The following is a 19778-nucleotide window of genomic DNA, read 5'->3' as shown; positions in this document are numbered from 1 at the left end:
TATATTTAGGGCTACAGTGGAACCAAAGGAGGCGAGTGATACATCAGCACAAGCCCTGACTCTCACTCGGTGCCTCAGCTGCTGAGCCTGTAGCACTTAGCTGGGTCTGTGGGCAAGAGTTACACTGTTCTTGGTGACGCTTTATCCTGTTGTCTATCTTTGTCATTCAGAGCTGTTGCTGTAAGGAAAAAAATAAGGATGAAAACAAAGAGACTGGCACAGGGTTCTGCAGAGTCACTCTGGGCCTTCACCCCTGAGAAGGACTCAATAAAGGCTCCGTTTGTGACAATAGTTTAAGCCCAAACTGGCCTGGAGTTTACTATGTAGACCAGGCTAGCCTGGAACTCATGTTAATCTCCATGCCTAAGCTCCCAAATCCTAAGCTGGTCTATATTAGTTCTAGGACAGCTAAGGCTACATAGAAAAACCTTGTCTTAAAAGAGAGAGAGAGAGAGAGAGAGCAAGCGAGAGAGAGAGCAAGCGAGAGAGAGCAAGCTGAGCAGTGGTGGCACACCTTATTCCCAACACTTGGGAGGCAAAGGCAGGGCTATTTATTTATTATGCATTTATTACTCCAAGGCCTGCCAGGGCTACATAATTAAGACACAGAGCACTAGTGGCACATATTTTGATCCCAATTCCAGGAAGACAGAGCTCTGTGAGTTCAGAGATCTCAGAGCTGGTCTACATCGTGAGTTCAGGAAAGCTTGAGCTATACAGTTAGACTATATCTCAACAACAAGAATAATAAAATCAAGGTCTTCTTGTTAACTCGGTAGACTTCATTTGAAGCCAAATGGGTGAAAGTTTCATGAACATTGCATGAACTGTGCTAGTCCTTTATCCATACTGAAAAGAAAAAAGAAAGACCACAACTTCCCCATGATTACTGATGGCAAAAATGGAATCTCCAGAGAACTCACCTGATCAGAATAGGTATCAAAGGATCAGCAAGACCTCATCAAATGAGGCAGGGCTTCCCAGACTGCAGTGTGAAGTCCCCTGATGAAGACACAGCTGCTCACCCTGAGTATCGAGAACTTGGTGACCAGTGTTTATACCTGGATGAACTATCTCTAGTCATTTTCAGGAAGCAGGTCTTAAAAGAATAAGCTAGCAGCCATCAGGCTTGTTGGTACTGAATTGTCAGAGAGGTAAAGAGGCAGAGCCAGGCCACTCCATGAAGTCTGTGTTTAGGACGTCTGCTGAGTCAAGAGCTGTACCCTCACTGGTCCTTGCACTGCCCAGAAGATAGCAGACCAAGGCGTTGAACTCCAGCCTGTCTCCATCACTGAAGCCTGAGCTCCTCTCACACATACTGACTGGTTTCTGTTCCTCTCAGTAGATTGGGCAGCAGATGGGGAGACTTAAACCTCAAAAATAAAAGTGGAAGGAAAACCAATGGGACTTTCCAGTTAGCAACCCCAAAATATACCTGAAATCAGGACTCAGAGTCTGTGACTGCAAAACATAACTGTTTGTCACTTCTACCGCCAATCTGTTTACCCAGGATGGGGAACAGTAAAATATGTTTCATAAAACCGTCTGTCTGTCTGTCTCAGGAAACCACAAGAAGGGGAGACTTGGGCTAGTTGAGATAGCTCAGCAGGTAAAAGCACTTGCTACAAAAAACAAAGGACCTAAATTTGATCCCAGGAACCCATGAGAAAAAGTAGGATGCACTAGTGAGCATCTGTACTCGCCACACTCCTTCTGCAAGATGGGAGCTCACAGGAGACTCCAAGCTAGTGGGCACCTAGCCTGGGGACACAGTGCAGCAGAAACAAGATAAGAGGCGACCCCTGAAAGTTTTCCTCTGAACTTTGCTTGCTGGTGGCATGTGTGCACACATACCTCACACTTGCACCACACCCACACAAAAAGGAAAGTAGAAGGGTTTTTTTGTTTGTTTGGGTTGGGTTGGGTTTTTTGTTTGGTTGGCTGGTTGGTTGGTTTTTTGTTTGGATTGGGTTGGTGTGGTTTGCTTTTTTGAGACAAGGTTCACAGTATAACAGAGCCACGGCTGTCCTGAGCTTGATTTGTATACCAGGCTGGTCTCAAACTCACAGAGATCCGCTGGCCTCTGCCTCCCAAATGCAGAGATTAAAGTTGCCTGGCATTGAGATTCCATTTTCTTAAGGCTCAAAAAAAAAAAACCAGTTGAGTGGGGATCGTGGTCAGGTAACAGGAGAGCAGGCTCAGCCAGGACAGATCCTCTTCCCCAAAGCCCAGTTCTTAATGTAAAAGATAGTAGTAGACAGCAAGATGGGGCTTGAGCCTTCAGGATGCACATAGTTAGGAAACATATAGCCACCAGTTTTATATTTAGATTTTCCAGCCTAAATATAGACAAAAACTCACCTGTACCAATAGGATAACTGTTAGTTAATATATCCCAGTTGGATGCCTGTCTAGCATTTCTTTAGCTTACTTCTTTACTTCAAATACAGGTCTTCTCTACCATCCACCTCGTGACTGTGACCTTCAGCCCTCTACCTTAATCCTTACGACATTCCTGCCTGAATTTATCCCCTTAGTACTTATAATGCTGTCTTATTTGTATTTCATTTATTTAACATGTCATGATCCCCCACCAGTGTAACTTCCTGGCAGGCACAAGATTCTTTTTTATCCCCAGAATAGGACCTATGGTGCCTAGAAGGAACTCAGGTGGATGTTTGTAAGCTTCTGTGTAAATGTTTGCTTGTCCAGGTGTTGTCAATAATCTGCTGAAGGACCTCAGAGAAACCAGACTCAGCTTTTATTAACTTCTGGGGAGGAATTGGTGGGTTTGACATGAAGTCAGTTCTGATAAAGGCAAACTGAACTGTTACTAATGCCAGGAAGGCTTTGCCAGCCACTTTATCTCAGAACCCTGATCCCAACTGTAATGAAGAAAGCCGTCCTGTGACTCTGATATCCCTAGAAGTGATATCCAGTCTCCAAAGCAGGGTAGATGGAAACCAAATGGCTCTTACACTCTTTTGTCCCTAGAGGGCAGCATTAAGACAGAAACCCAGATCCTCCTGAAAGAGGTGCTTGACTTTCTAGCCTTATGGGGAGTGATGCTGAGTGGTTCCTTTACTGAGAAGTAGTGCAGTATCTGTCCAGTGCACACACACTTCAGCTTTAGTGTGTGTTAATAACATTTCTAAAACTTAAGGGAAATCTTTTCCTTCAGAAGCCCTTTTGCTAAAGAGAAAATCAAGATGAATGCAAGATTCGCAGCACTTAGCTGACCACACCCAGGTTGAAGTTCTGAGAAATGGTTTGTTTTGAAGCAGGGAAAACTCCTGGATGTAGAGTGCAACTTCTGGAAAGGTGTGAGCTGGTTGTCACGTACCACTTTTTAGAAAAAGTGGGAGAAGAGCAGGAACATAGAACCTGTAACTTGGGAAGTTGAAACTAGATAGATAGATACAAGGCCTGAGCTACAAGGAGACCTTTTCATAAATAAGTAAATAAATACACGCATACATACATAATAAATAGGTGCTGGAGAGATGGCTAAGAGCACTGACTGCTCTTCCAGAGGTCCTATGTTCAATTCCCAGCAACATGGTGGCTCACAACCACCTGTAATGTGATCCAATGCCCTCTTCTGGTGTGTCTGAGGACAGTGATGGTGCACTCACATATATAGAATAAATAGAAATCTTTTAAATAAATAATGAAAGATAATAATTATAATAAAAAACTTGACCATACCAGGTGGTAGTGGTGCATCCCTTTTAGTCCCAGCACTCAGGTGGCAGAGGCAGGCAGATCTTTTGAGTTTGAGCCCAGCCTGGTCTACAGTATGAGTTCCAGGATAGCCCGGGTTACATGGAGAAACCCTGTCTTGAAAAATCCAAGGGGGGGGGGGGGGAGAAGACGAAGGAAGATAAGGAGAAATACTGTAATGGCATGTAAGCCAAATGTCCCAAAAATTCAGGGTCATCAAGGTTTCCCAGATTCTCTGGTATTTGAAACATCTAGCCATGGGTTGATGTAGAGGATGTGGTCACTGGCAAGAGGCTATGGGCCTTGGCCATTCTCCAGGCTCCTCACTCCAGGTCTGAATCACACCTCAGTCCCCCTTCCATTCTCTCTGTATGCAACAGCTTCCCCAGATAACCTCAGGGTGGAGCAGCAGTGCCTCCCTTGCCTGGCCTGAACTTATCATGCTCAGTTCTCAGGGAACCCCAAGACCTGATAAGGGCCCACAATCCTAAAGGAAGATGGAGAGGGCGGGACTTCATAATGCCCTTCTCTCAGCCCTTTGCAGAGAGATGCCCTGACAGATGGATTGGCATTCAGTAGCAGTGGATGAAGAGGCAAGAATGGGCGAGTGAAGAGTCTTTTCATTCCTTTCAATACAGAAATCATTGCCATTTCAAATATCACCCTGAACCAGAACTTTGACCCAATTTTTTGATAGTAGTAATCATAATCACCAGCAGATCCTAAACAGCTGGTCACAGTGACACTTGTCTTAACTTAAGACTCAGGAGGCAGACACAAGAAGACTGGGCTATAGGCTAGTCTGTGCTATATGATGAGACTCCCAAATCACAAAAATAAAAAATCCTAATGGTCAGAGTCCTAGCCACTATTGCAGAGACAATTGATGAGTTTTCACAGGAAAGGTTCAGGGTTGTCGCGTCATGAGGAGTGACTGGCTGATCCTTGGCTCTGGCCTTTCTTTGTCCATGCTTCTTTCTATTGTCCCACCAGATGTGCAGAGTCACTGAAGGTGGGAGGAACAGCCACTTCCTTGTGGCCAGTTTAAGGTTACTTTGTTTAGCAGGCTCTATGGTGATCTTTAAAAAAAGAATAGCCTCAGATTTGGTCTGATTCCATCCTGCTGTTCACTGGGCCATTCTCAGGAAGCACCGTCTTGTGCAGCTGCGACCAGGCAGCTTTGCCAATGGCCCATTTGTGGCCTCCACATGAGATTCCACTGGGACCTCGCAGCTTGCCTTGTGCCCTTATACCTTGAGTTTTCCACTAAACAATGACCTGTTCTTGCCCACAGATCCCACATAGGGAAGCCGTGGGAATAGAGGGGAAAGAGCAAGCCTACAGCTCCATGGCCTTGGCCAAGTAACATGACTGTCTTAGCTGCTTTTCTCATTTCCTTCAAAACACGCACCTGTGCAGGACTTACAGTGCAGGACTTTCCTCACAGAGTTGCTGTGAGGATGAACTAAGAGCACTTGAGGCAGGAGAGACGGGCTAAGTACACGTGGTGCTCTTCTAGGTTCTTAACACCCACATCAGGTATCCTACAACCACCTGTAACTCCAGTCTATCTCTAGCAGAACTTGATGCCTCTGGCTTCTAAGAGCACCTGCACTTGTGCACATAGAGGTACACATACATGTAATTAAAAATGAAAACAAGGGGGCTGGTGAGATGGCTCAGTGGGTAAGAGCACTCAACTGCTCTTCCGAAGGTCCGAAGTTCAAATCCCATCAACCACGTGGTGGCTCACAACCATCTGTAACATGATCTGACGCCCTCTTCTGGGGTGTCTGAAGACAGCTACAGTGTACTTACATATAATAAATAAATAAATCTTTTTTAAAAAAATGGCCCCCACCCCCCAAAAAATACTTAGTGGATGTTCTTGCAAAGTACCCTTTGTGAAGGTGTTTGCATTTTAAGTACCTGGCTTCTGAAATTTCTAGCTCTAAAAATCTGGGTACTGCCCACCCTTTTTTAAAGATTTTTTTTTAATGCTTGTGTTTATGTGTAAACCTGGGTTGAGTTTATATGCACAATGGGCAGGCAGGACCCAGGGAGAGCAAAGGGGGCAGCAGATCCACCATCTCCACTTCTGCCTCTTCAGCCATCAAATCCTCATACTCTCTCCACTCCGCCTGACTTCTGGCTCCTGCCTGTAGCGTTTAGCACCAGCAGCCTGCTAATCCAGGTCTCCTTTCAGTGTCTGACCCCTTCCTGCCCCAGCCACCACTCTGCTCCTCTGCCATGCCTGAGCGTGCCCTTTCCTGTCAACTGCTGACTCCTGTGCACCTTCAGCCACAACATGTCACCCCTCAGACCTCTCCAGCCTCTGGGCTGAGTGGGTATGGCTATTCCTGTGCCATGCCTGACAGCAGGCAGACACTGAGTCACACCCACTGCTACAGCTGTAACATGTGGTAGGAACTGCCCTGCCTCAGACCAGCCCCCATCCTATACCACTCACAGTGTTTTAACCCTGAGAGTGTCTGTCACAGGGCAGAAGCAGCTTAGTAACTGTATAGGCTTGTCTTCCATGCATGTCTCTCAGGACTCTCCACTCAATTACATGTGGGCATGCTAATGTAAGCTGTGTTTACAGACATACCTAATAAGTAAAATTTAAAAGAGTGACACGAGAATCTCAGTTTATATTATCATTATTGGTGATGTATATCTTTGCACAAGTGTGATGCAGGGACCTGTGCCATGGAGCACATGTGGAAGTCAGGACAGTCGTCAGATCAGTTCTCTGATTCCACCTTGGGTCCCAGGGAGCAAATCCAGGCAATCAATCACGCTTACTCACTGAACTATCACACCAGCTTTATTTTTATTTTTCTTACTTGGTTTTTTTTTTTTTTAAAGATGGGGTCTCCTTGTATCACCCAGGCTTACCTCAAACTGCTAATCCTCTTGCCACCCTCAAGTAGCACCAACCCAGCTTGTAATAAACCAGACCTTGAAATAATTGTTATTTATAATATGAAGCCCATCTGTGCTCCTTGAAATTTCAACTTATGGAATATGTCTCATTGTTGAACTGCTTGATTCAGGTGTACAGAATGTTGGATACTTGGGTGTTGTGGCTGACAGCCTGGAAAGGCACCTCACCAGACCGTGTAGTTCCAGATTGGGGAAGTACTCTATCAGTTGTGTGGGTATATGTTCCTCGAAGAGTTTCAGTTTAAGACACTAGTAGGATATGGTAGCACAGTCTTTTAATCCCAGCACTCCTGGCAAAAGCAAGTGGATCTCTCAGAGTTTGAAGCCAGCCTGGTCTGGTGTACATAGTTCCAGCACAGCCAGGGCTCTTAGAGAGACCCTGTGTCAAAAACGAACAACAAAAGTAAAATAAAAGATCTCATGAGTTGTCACCACCCTCTTTCACTGGGTACATGTGCATGCATCCGTGCTATGTCATGGCATGTCACTGTGCCCTCCCTGGTTTGCCAAACACACCAGCTACTGAACTTGTGGGTGAGGATCATGCTCCTTCTGCTGGTGTGCCTGGGAGAGAGGAAGTCCCTGGAGCCTCCAGTGACTTCCACCAGAAAAGGAAGCTTGCTGAATCTGCTCGAGCTTTGATTTAGCTGAGCCACATTGATTCTCATAGTTTCTTGTGTCTTTCACACTCTTTAAATCAGTATCCTTCCAGATCTTCTGGCTCTTAGCACATGTGACTTTGGGGGTGGGGGCAGGGAGGACTGGTATCTTTGACAGCTGGAGGACTCAGGTGGCCTAAAAGCCTTTGTCCCAGTGGTCCCTAAAGTTGACTAAGCATTAGTGAAGTCATGTTTCTCATGTTTCACCTGGAGGCCTCAGGGAATTGACAATCACAGCCATGTGGTGGCCTTTGAGTGCCTTAAATGACCACAGAGAGACAGAGTTTCTCATACGGGTTTACCCTGTGCCCCAGAGTTGGGTCTGCAACTTCATTTCTCCTGGCAAGCAAGTTGAAAGACTAAGCTGGAACAATCAATCAAAAACAAGAGAGTAGTTTGCCTGGGGTTCTGACTCTGAGCTAGGCTTAAGCCGGGGCAATAGAATCTGAATGCCTAGAGCACAGGCAGCCACAGTAGTCTCATTTGTTTGTTTGTCTTTTGATGATGTTTTAGGACAGAAACTTGGTTTGTAGTGCACACTGCCCATGAACTTGCTATGTAATCTAACCTGCCTTTGAATTTGATGAACAGGCATCCTGCCTAGGCATCCTGAACCAAAACAGACTCCTGTAACAGAAAATGAATGAATAAAAGGAATTGTGTGGAAAGATCAGTCCCTAGTGGTATTCCTACATCTTGCTTTTTTTACAATGGGCTCTCTCATTGTCGGCTTGCTGATTACAGTAGGCTGGCTGGCCTTAAGCCTCCAGGATCAACCTGCCCCTCATCCCCAGAATCAAAATTACACGCACCCTTTACCATTCCTGGGTTTTGTTTTTGTTTTGTTTTGTTTTGTTTTAATTTAGGTTCTGGGGATTGAACTCAGATCCTAATTAGCAACTGAGCCATGTCCTGGCCACCTGTGGTTGTTTTTTGTTTTTATTACATGACATCTTAGCATTTCAAGGGTCCACTGCCCAGGAAGACTTAGGCAGCGGGCTCCTAATGACATAAAAGGCAGCAGCCGCTGGTAGCAGCTCCTTTAATGAGTTGCCTAGGTTAGCCAGCACCCGTGTCCCCTTCACCTCACCTCTCTTCCTCCTGGACTGAAGTCACCAGGAAGGGCTGGGCTGGAAAGCTGGTGCCTGTCTGAGTGGACGTGCTCTGGGTTTCGTGTTGGTAGGTTGCTTGTGACAGGGTGCTCTGCCCTCCAAAATGACCTCTGGCATCTCCCATCCTCCTACAGTACTGAAGCTTCTTGGAGCTGAGGAACAAAGCCTAGCTGAGCTTGGGAGGGAAGAATTACCGTTCGGTACACACTACTTAGAGATGATGCAGAGAGCTCCATTGGATAACTCTGCCCAGCCTACTCTGTGCTTGTCTTATTCTAATTGTGGGGTTCAGTGCCTGGCTACAGCACCTCTTCAGAATACAATCAAAATTTATTCTATGGGACCCCTGGGTCCTTCACTGTGAAGAAATACAGCTGACAGACTGACCACTACAGTACTGAATACGAGCCAGAGGACTTCCTCTAAGCCTCATAGGCTCCAGTGTGGACAGGCTGTTTTGTGGGCTTGGGCAGCAACTTAATGGGGTCTCTTTACTTAAGAAGTCAGGCTATGATTTAATGACTGACTCACCAGGACCGCTCAGAAGTAAATACTGCCATTCTGCCTTCTATTGTTTCCAAGCTGCCGTGGGCAGGCACGCTGTTGGTTTTGTTTAGGAAGACAGGATCCAAACACCAGCTCATCTATTTTCCAGCTGTTGTTTATGCCACTTTCCTGGAACAGTTACAAGGTCTTTTTTCTTTTTCTTTTTTTTTTCTTTTCTTTTTTTTTAAATAAAAAAAATAAAAAATAACAAAAATAAAAAGATGGGTTTGTTTTTTATGTAGCTCTGGCTGTCCTGGAACTCTATATATAGATCAGGCTATCTTTGAGAGATCCACTTGCCTCTGCCTCCTGAGTGCTGGGATTAAAAGTGTACGATACCATGCCTGACCACACAGTGTCTTTTAAGAACACTTGTGCAACTACAAAACTGCTGTTTTTAAATACACTTGTGACTTAGCTCTGTTTTCTGAATGGAATGCCAGCAGTGGAGAGAGAGAGAGAATGTCTACATCCTAGAAACAGTGACACTGAGATGTGTCCAATCCCAACACCATTGATTGTAGCCTTTGGGCCACATCCCGCTCAAAAGTGTGCATGTTCCAGATGCCCAGACATGCTCTAACATTCAGTGTTTCTCCTGTTACTAGCATATATATGACATAGACAGTTAAAAGGTATGAAATGAAGGAGTGGAAATATACCTCAATTGGTAGAGTGATTGCCTAGCATGCACAAGACCCTTGGCTCCATTCCAAGCCCCAAATAACCAAGTATGGTACCATGTACCTGTAATCTTAGCATTCAGATCAGAGAGACAGGAAGTTCAAGGCAAAAGATGGCTCAGTGGTTAAGAGCACTGACTGTTCTACCAGAGGCCCTGAGTTCAATTCCTAGCACCATATGTGGCTCAAAACTAGACTCATGGGATCTAATCTCTTCTTGTATGCAAATGTATGTGCAGACAAAACACCCATATATGTAAATAAATCTTGAATTTTTTTTTAAGGAAGATTATGTTTTCAAAAAAGAAGCAGCTTAAGGTAATCCCTCAGCTACACAGCAAGTTCAAGCCAGCCAGAGCTACATGATACCATGTCTTAGGGAGATGGTTGAATACAAAAGGCTTACAGTCAAAAGTCTTGTGTCCTTATTCAGTCTACTCCTGCGTCCTCCACCCCCCACCCGTCTGTGAGCCACCTATAGCCATTAGCAATGCAGTGTCCTTGCAGGCTAGTTGAATTTGCCCCACTAAGCTGTCCTCAGACTCCATCTTCCTGCTTCTGTTTCCTAAGTGGAGGTGCTACCAAGGGTGGTGCTACCATGCTGGTACCTTTTGTAAAAGCAATAGTTTCAGGGTGGGAAGATGGCTCAGTATGTATAGCACTTGCTACACAAGCCTGACAACCTGAGTTCAGCTCTCCAGAAGCCACATAAAAGCTGACTGTGACAGCTGTCCATACCATGAGATAGGAAGTAAAGACAGGAGAACAGCCTGGAAGTTCATGGACCAGCTAGCTTGGAGTATGCAACAGCAAGAGAGACCCTATCTCAACAAGATGAAAAGCAGGTTTGTCCTCTGAACTCTATACACACATGCACACTTTTTTGTGCAGTGGTAGTATCTATACTGTAGGTACCATCCTAAGCCTAAGTCACCAGTTACTCATGGAGAGTCCAGCTCTGGAAAATGTTTCTAGAGTTGCCTTGAAGCTCTAGTATATAAGCAGCATCTGCCTCTTCCTCTCCCTAAGTTTTAAATTTGCCACCAACCCCTACCTTGTCCTGTTGATTCCTTAACATCATCAGATCAGTCTGCTGCCTACCACCCAAGTTGTGTCAGTGTTGCAGTTACTGATACATTCTTTTGACAAACCAGAAAAAAAGTGTTCTGAAGCAGCCTTGCACTCAAACCTGCTGAGCTTGCTTTCTGAAGTTTCTTCCATGTCTTGTCAACTTTCAACTTCTTTACAGGGTTTCATGGACCGCCATGGTCTAGGCCTTCCTTCGTCTCCTGGCCGGGTGACTATACTCACTCCCAAAACTGTCCTTTTTTTCCTCCTCCCAGATTATTTTGTGTACATAAATGTTTTGCCTGCATGCATTTAATAGGTCAGAAGGCATTGAGTCCCCTGGAACTGTAGTTATAGGCTGTCTGACATGTGGGTGCTAGGAACTAAAACAATGGGTACTTTTTTTTTTCCCTCCTTTGGTTTTTAGAGACAGGACTATCTGTGTAGCCCTGGCTGTCCTAGAACTCACTCTAGACCAGGCTGGCCTCAAACTCAGAGATCCACCTGCCTCTGCCTCCTGAGTGCTGGGATTAAAGGTGTGCACTGCCACCACCTAGAACAGCAAGTGCCCTTCCACTTGAACATCGGTCTAGTCCTCCAGCTGTCTTTTGAATACTACAGTCTCTTCTGCCTCTAATCTGTTTCCCACCAAGAATGCTCTAATAAAGTCCCAAATCTGCTCATGTTGCCTCTATGCTTCCTGATGCCCTGGTTTCAAGATGAAATTGATAATTAGGTCTCACAGGACACTACATGGACGGCCATGTAGGACGAGCTAGGCCTGCTTGCATCTCCTGTATAAGCCACAGTATTCAACAGCCCAGCTTTGTCCATCAATATCTTCCAGAATGCTGTTTTCTCCAGTTATTTTCTTCAAGCTCCCCTGCCTCCCCAGACAAGGCCAGAGCCCAGTCAGCTGACAAGCACCATCTTTTCTTGTGCTATTCTAAACAGAGTTGCAATTTTCACTTATGATCATTGGCTTAGTGTTTTCTTAGGTTCTTGTTATTAGTCCAAGATAGTTTCTGTAAAATAAAAGATAATTATGTATGGGTGTACACACATGCTCCCAAGGCACACCCTTTCCCAACTGACCTATCTTCCCAGCCCCGAAGTGATGATGTTTTTCAGTTTGTATTTGTAATGAAGTGAAACCATGAAGAGTTACATCTATGTTTATGAATGATAGGTGACAGAAAGAATATCTTCCTGAGTTCTTCCTGGTCATCATATTCTAGACTATCCCTCACTTTATGTCAAGAGCCCTGCCTGGAAGAATTGTGGAAGGGTAATGTCCTAACAGATAAGCCCTCAACAGCTCACAATATTTTACAAGTCTGCACACTGTCTACTATGCTGGTTCTAGGTGGCTCTTTAGCATTTCAGATCAGATGAGAACAATGCTTTCTTTTAATGAAAAAGAGAAAACTGGCCTGTGCCTTCCGAACTTCTGCGATTGCTGTCTTTAGAAACAGTTTTGCTCGTTGGGACATTTCACAGGCATTGTGAACAAGTTTGAGTGACACCCACTCACCAGGACTGTCTTTGTATCTGTCTTTTGTCCTCAGGAGACCTGTAGGAAGTGTCAGGGACTCTGGAAAGAACACAACGGCCTCACCTGTGAAGAGCTGGCAGAAAAGGATGACATCAAGTACCGGACATCCATGTGAGTAATGTGATGGCAGCTGAGCCTGCAAGGAGCAGAGGGTTCTTGTAGCAAGTGTCAGCTCAAGCCACCCCTGCCCAGGCGTAGACTAGTCCTAGTCTCCACAGCCCATAGCTATTCAAATGGCATACGGTATCTGTGGAAGGACTGGCTTATATACACTCAGTAAAAATCGGCCATCTCTCTCCTTACTGTCTACTCAGTAAGTAGGTAACAGGTCTTATAGCACTGATGTTGCCTCTGCCTATGTCAGGAGATACTAGTGGCCTGAGGTAATTGGTAGAATTGCCAAACTCCAGAAGACAAAAGTTATCAGTAATACTGATAACAGGCACTGTGTCGTACTCCCTGTGTGGCTGAGCAACTTCAAAATGTTAATAGATGGTAAGACAGTCACCTAAGTGCTACAGAAGTCTGTTTATTTCATAAAGAATCCAGCTATGCCAGGCTGATGGGCAGTGTCCCATTAGATCACTTAGAGATCCAGGTCCTTTATCCTCTGACTGCCACTCCCTGTGTGTGGTGTTATCCTCTGCATGGTTGTGCTTTGTGTCATTGCTACATTTTTACTTCAGCATAGGAAGGGAAGAAAGAAATAGATTATTAATTAGACAAGAAACTTTTCCTCAAGTCGGAAGTAATGTAAAATGACACATACTGCGTGGAGACAGCCTGGCGCTATATGTGGTCTCTGGGTGGATGATTTCACGGCAATCCTAAGTATGAAGAATGGGGGTTGGGGATATTTAGACAATGACATTTAAGCAGTTTGCAGTCGCTAGGTCTACATCACAGATAGGTCCTATTGTCCTCACTTTGCACCTGAGGCAACCCAAGTAGCTTGACCATTCTCACACAGGTAATAAGTGGTATAGGAGGAACTTGAACCCAGGCACATGGCTTCTGACTGTGTTCTGTGTCGTCATAATGACCTCCATGATATACTTGGGGTTCCTTTCAAATATATTTAAGTTATGGACCTTGAGATGGTGAGATTCTCAGAGTGAACTCATCTGATTGGGTGTTCTTGAACTGGAATAACATTTCCTGGAAGTGGTCAGACAGAGATGCTGTAACTGGACTTGAAAAGTGAGGACTTGACCATGTGTTGCTCCTTTTAAAGGTGGAGGGAGAGGCCCTTGGCCAGGGAGTAAGGTAGCCCCTGAAAGTTAGGAGCCACCCTCAGCCTGCAGTCCCCAAAGGGAACCTTGATCCTCAACATCTAGGATCTAAATCTTGCCATGCAGCCTGCAGACTGCGGATATTTCTCAGAGTCTGTGATGTTTTAGAATAGAAACTCCGTTCTGCTTCTCTGATAGCCCTGGACACCTGAAGTATACAGAACCTTCTCAGCTTGGCAATACTCTAAAGCAACAGAGACCATCAGAATGGACTGTCTAATGCAGTTCCAGAGTCCAAAAATGCCTCTCAAGTATGCTTCACTGTGCTTGGAAGAGGGCACATGCTTGCTTTTGGGAAGGCTTTCTTGCTATAGACCTGGCCTCCAGACTACCAGAGCTTTATAGCGATGACATATGCCACAGTCCCATATCAGTGCATTCTAGATCACCTGCCGCTTCTATTCATCAGGTCAGATCACTTGAGTCACAGACTAGTATATTGTCTTGGTGGGTGACAGATAAGATCCTTGTCAGCTGCTATTCTCTACCATTGGACAAAAGAATAAAAGCATTTTCCAGATCAGTAGCTGTGTGCCAGTTTCCAGGAGCTGTTTATTGGCTACAGTAAGAATAGCATCTGGAACAGCAGCTGCAGTTATTCAATATCTGATGAGGCTTCAGCAGTGTACCTGGCACACTGCTCTCTTCAGCCCATTCTTCTACAGGCCACGTAAAAATAGCCTGTGAGAGCCAACATTCTAGGCCTTGAAGTCAGTGGTAACTGCAGTTTCTGAGATGCCATAGGAGTTGGGTACTGTTTTTAAGTAGCTTTAATTTGCCTTCCTCAATTGTCCCAGGGGATCCTGCCTGTAGCAAAAAATAAGAATGCTTATTGTGTACACAGGGATGTGATATGAAGCAGTGCTCTGTCTGGGTACCCTGCAGGAAACTATTCTGAGCTGTGTATGGTGGCACAGGCCTGGAATCCCAGCACTCAGGAGCCTGAGGTATTAAGAGTACTGTAAGTTTGATACTGACCCTGTTTCAGAAGTATCTCGCACACACACGCACACTTGCACGCACACGCACACCTCTCAAAAAAAGAAAACCACTGTGTGGAAGGCTAGGAATATAGCTCCACTACAGAACATACACCTGAGTCACATGAGGCTTTGGGTATAGTTACGTGTTCATGTGCTAGAAGCTTTGCTTCTGATGTGATGGGACCTTTAAGAAGTAGGGTCTACCAAAAGGAAATTAGGTCATACAGGGTGAGGGCACTACCTTTGGACAAGGATGTAGTTCTCACAAAACCAAGGTGGTCCCATCAGGCTTTCTTAGCAACAACAAAAAAGAATAAACTTCCACTGAGGCTAGGATATGTGGCACAGTGGTAGAGTACTTACCTAACGTATGCAGGGAAAAGCAGGACTGCCTAGAGTTCAGAACTAGCCTTGGCTGCAAGTGAGAAGACAGTCTAAATAAGCTGAAAAAAAAGTTACAAAACAGCCCTCTGCATCATGGTGCATACCTGATGCAGATGATATCCCAGCCATCGGGAGACAGAGGCAAAGAGAATGATGAGTTCACGGCCAGGCCTGCGTAGACCTCTCAGCCAAAGAGGAGGGGTGGCCATGTGCTCGCTTCCACCTGCTTCCTGCTGCTGTGAACACCAACCTCACGGTCCTCACAGTCAAGCAGATGTCATTGCTATGTTCTTGAACTTTTAGAACTGTGAGCAAAATAAACCTCTTTTCCTTTGTTACAGCAGTGGGGATCAGAGTAAAGTGCACCTTAACTTTGTAATGATGAAAGCTGTGATAGCTTTTTCTAAAAAATGTTTTTATGTGTACAGATAGCTTGCTTCTGTGTGTCAATATATGTACACCTGTGCATGCCTGATACCCAGGAAAGTCAGAAGAGGGCTTGGGACCTCGTAGAGCTGGAGTTATTGATAGTTGCGAGTCACGGTGTTGGTGCTGGGACTCAAACCCAGTGTCCTGCAATAACAAGTGCTCCTAACCACTGAGCCATTTCTCCAGCCCCAGCTGCTTTTTTAAAAATTCACCTTTCTCTATCTTTTTTTTTTTTTTTTTTTTTTTTTTAAAGATTTATTTATTTATTATATGTAAGTACACTGTAGCTGTCTTCAGACGCACCAGAAGAGGGCATCAGATCTCATTACGGGTGGTTGTGAGCCACCATGTGGTTGCTGGGATTTGAACTTCGGACCTTCGGAAGAGCAGTCGGGTGCTCTTACCAACTGAGCCATCTCACCAGCCCCCCACCTTTCTCTATCTTAGGAAAATATTTAAGCATCCAAGTGATGGTTCAGTTCAGTGATTGCATAGAAGTGTGAGGCTTGAGTGGGATACTCAGCAACACACACAAATTTCAGGTGTCCACAGCAAAAACACTAGTTAATAAGCCCCAGCAGTTATTTTGCCATACTTTGTTGTTCTTGTTTAAAGCCCTTTATATTTTCAAGCAAATCTGTCCTTGGCATCATTTGTTTCAGGCAAAAGTACTTAGCTCTTACTTAGCATTTGCCACTGTCATTAACAAAATTTGGCAGTGAGTCTGCAGTGTCTGTTGCCAGATCCACAGTCCCCCAGTTGTCAGAAGAACCCCAATCAGATCAGGTCCATAGAAGGTCTGCTTTTCACATGAGCTCCCCGCACAACCCAGCTGACCCCAGACCTACAAGTCCTCCCATCTATCTCTGCCTCCCAAGTGCTGGCTCAGCTTATCATCTTGTGCCTTCTGATAAAGACAGCTTGCAGAATACTTTCTGACACTCACTTCTACTGCCTGCCTAGCTTAGAGCAGGGTCTGAAGGTGTCGCTGTCAGGGGACTTCAGTGATATTTCTTTCACAAAGGAGCTGAGGTGCTTAGTGTCTGGCCCACAATCAGTTGCTCCTAAACTAGTGTGAGGCCCTGATGCCTTAGAGTTCATGACTACACAGCAAGTAGTTTTAACAGAAATAGGCTAAAAGAGAGCCATGCATGGTGGCCTACTTGCAGAATACTGTCCTTAGCGAGGCATGGTAGTGTAAGCCCAGCATGTATTCTGAATGCAGTTCCAGCATTCAGAAGGTAAAGGCAACAGGATGAGAAGTTGTTTGGTGAGCACTGTTAGTCTCAGCATCTGGGCAGCAGAAGCCAGAGGATCTCAGTGAGTTCTAGAACAGATAGTCTGCAAAGTAAGATTCAGTTAGGACTACTTAGAGAGACTGTGTCTCAACAAGAATCAATGAGTTGTCATGTGAACAGCTACTCGCCCTAGAAAGTACCATCTTGGGAACAAATGAATTTATTGGGCATGCTTATAGAGGATGGATAAATCCCAAAACAGCCATCCCACCAAAAGTCTCACCTTAGAAGCTATTTCTTGTACCTGCATAGATGAAGTCCAACCCTTCAGTTAGAGCCATCTTACACACACACACACACACACACACACACACACATATATACACACATGCACACAAGCAGCAGACTAGCCTCAAATTCACAGAAGGCATGTGCCACCACATCTCTTACACCTCTAAGACTTTGCAACTATTTCACATAGAGACTAGAAGAAAGTGGAGGAAGGAGTGGCTGGAATCTCAGGTTAGCATCCTTTGTGGGTGTTCACAGCCACTCAGATGGAAATAGTGAAGGTTATTCTGTTGTTATGCTCAAAGGACAGCATTCTTTGTGGGGTGGGAGGTGAGACAATTGTCTCTCTGTGCTGCCCTGACTTTCCTGGAACTCTATGTACACTCACCTGCCTCTGCCTCCCTGGTGCTGGGCTTATACCACCATGCCTCGCTAAGGACAGTATTCTATAACAGAACTTCAACTCTTCCATATTATATTTAGTGAGTGGAAGACCAGCATGGACAGGAAAGATTCTTCTCTGAAAAAAAAAAGAAAAGGAAAAAAAAAAAGAAAACCACTGCAGCTCTTTGCCCCATCTACTGCGAGGATGCAGACCGTTCTCAGCAATGAGACTGTCGACATTCCAGAAAATGTCGACATCACTCTGAAGGGGCGCACAGTTATTGTGAAGGGCCTCAGGAGGACTCTGTGGAGGGACTTCAATCACATCAATGTAGAACTGAGTCTTCTTAGAAAGAAAGAGAAAAGGCTCCCGGTTAACAAATGGTGGGGTAGGGCTGGTGAGATGGCTCAGTGGGTAAGAGCACCCGACTGCTCTTCCAAAAGGTCCAAAGTTCAAATCCCAGCAACCACATGGTGGCTCACAACCACCCGTAATGAGATCTGATGCCCTCTTCTGGAGTGTCTGAAGACAGCTACAGTGTACTTACATATAATAAATAAATAAATCTTTAAAAAAAAAATACATCTATTAAAAAAAAAAAAAAAAAAAAACAAATGGTGGGGTAACAGAAAGGAACTGGCCACTGTCAGAACCATCTGCCGTCATGTTCAGAACATGATCAAGGTGTCACACTGGGCTTCTGTTACAAGATGAGGTCTGTGTATGCTCACTTCCCATTCAACATCATTATTCAGGAAAAGGTCTTTGGTTGAAACCCAAAATTTCTTGGGTGAGAAATTCATCCATCCATAGTGTTCGGATGAGGACAGGTGTTGTTTGTTCTGTCTCTCAAGCCCAGAAGGATGAATTAATCCTCAAAGGAAATGACATTGAACTTGTTTCTGATCCAGCAAGCCACAGCAGTTAAAAACAAGGATCTCAAAGTTTTTGGACAGCATCTGTGTGTGTGAGAAGGGGACTGTGCGGCAGGCCAACGAGTGAGGCCTTGGTTTCCTAGTTCCAGAAACAAGATCCTGATCACAAGTACAATTTGGGCTCTTTGGGGAGAATAAAAGACTTATATATTGAAAAAAAGAAAAAAGAAAAAAGAAAACCACTAGAATATTCCAGGGTCATGTTATAGAGCCTTAACAAAGGTAATGACACTGAAGAGGGAAGGGGTGGATTTAGTGTTAGTAGTGGTGGTGGGTTTTGGTTTTGTTGTTGTTATTGTTGTTGTTTGTGGTGGTGGTGTTTTGTGAGGGGTTGGTTTGGGTTTTTTTTAGATAGGGTCTCTACATAGTCCTGGCTGTCCTAGAACTCACTCACTGCATAAAACAGGCTGGCCTTGAATTCAAAGAGATCTGCCTGCCTCTGCCCCATGTGTGCTGAGATTGAAGGTGTGTGCCATCATGCCCAGCAGGTTTGGGAAATTTGTAAAGAGAAAAATTGGCAGGACTCGGATGGGTGGGAATGTGAAGTAGGTGGAGTCAGTAATGATCTGGGTTCCAGCTCGGGTCCTGACTAACGAAATCAAGATGGGGAGTTAATGGAGTAAATGAGGGTCTCCTGAGCGAGCGAGCACAGGGGTTCGGTCTCAGCACTCACCAATCAATCAACCAACTACATACTTAAAGGAAAATGGTGGTGAATTAAGTTGAAAAAGTACACCCTTTCCACTAAAGCAACTATTAGCCTGGCAGAAGCTGCCAGGTATAAACCTTGGGGCTGAACAGCTTCCCTGTGGATTTTGTTGAGGATTTTTAAGACATAGACTAGTTACAGCAGCCTGAGACGAAAAAGGCTATGTGAATGACCAGGGACCAGGGTGCCACACTTCAGACAAATCCTACAAGATTGTAAGCTTCTAGTTGTGGCTTTGTGAATGACAGGTAAAAGGCCAGCAAGAATTGAGTAGCCTTAGCATCGTAGGCGTGCAGAAATAGAGCCATCCACAGGGATCGGGACAGCAGGTCTACCCACTGCCTGCCTTTCTGGTTTTTTTCTTTTTTCTATGCTTTTGGCTCTAGATCTTAAAAATATCTCTCAGTTCCAGCCCTGAGCTTTACAAAACCTCAGCAACTGCCAGGCCTCCAAGAAGCAGTCTTCTGTTTGCAGTTTCTACTGACAGTATTAAACATACTCAATATTCAACACTAATTTGCAAGGCATTTAAAGAAAGTAAGGAGAATGGGCTGGCAAGATGGCTCAGCAGGTAAGAGCACTGACTGCTCTTCAGAAGGTCCTGAGTTCAATTCCCAGCAACCACATGGTGGCTCACAACCACCCATAATGAGATCTGACGCCCTCTTCTGGTGTGTCTGAAGTCAACTACAGTGTACTTATATATAATAATTAATAAATCTTAAGAAAAAAAAGAAAAGAAAAAGAAATTAGGAAAATGTAGCCTATTCACAGGAGGAAAAGCAGTGGACTGATTGATTATACAAATACGTAAAATTCAACAAGCAATGGTGGCAC

General features: G+C 44.8%; 1 protein-coding gene and 1 long non-coding RNA gene across 13 annotated transcripts in view; one reads left to right on the top strand and one right to left on the bottom strand.

The window, feature by feature from the left end:
- The window catches only part of Gm43380, a 29332-nt gene extending 27971 nt beyond the window's left edge, over window positions 1-1361 (bottom strand). For all 3 annotated transcript variants that reach the window (XR_003955826.1, XR_003955828.1, XR_003955827.1), the window contains exon 1: window positions 924-1361. This is a non-coding gene — a long non-coding RNA (predicted gene 43380). The remainder of the gene's footprint in view (window positions 1-923) is intronic.
- The window catches only part of Rnf216 (ring finger protein 216), a 122149-nt gene that overhangs the window by 72690 nt on the left and 29681 nt on the right, over window positions 1-19778 (top strand). For all 10 annotated transcript variants that reach the window (XM_030254042.1, XM_006504646.4, XM_006504644.4 and 7 more), the window contains one exon: window positions 12309-12406. In XM_030254042.1, the coding sequence (XP_030109902.1) occupies window positions 12309-12406 (98 nt within the window). The remainder of the gene's footprint in view (window positions 1-12308; window positions 12407-19778) is intronic.

This window comes from Mus musculus, chromosome 5 (assembly GCF_000001635.26).
Source record: "Mus musculus strain C57BL/6J chromosome 5, GRCm38.p6 C57BL/6J".
NCBI lineage: Eukaryota > Metazoa > Chordata > Mammalia > Rodentia > Muridae > Mus > Mus musculus.
Note: the sequence above shows the minus strand (reverse complement) of the source record. Positions and strands in the feature narration are given on the sequence as shown.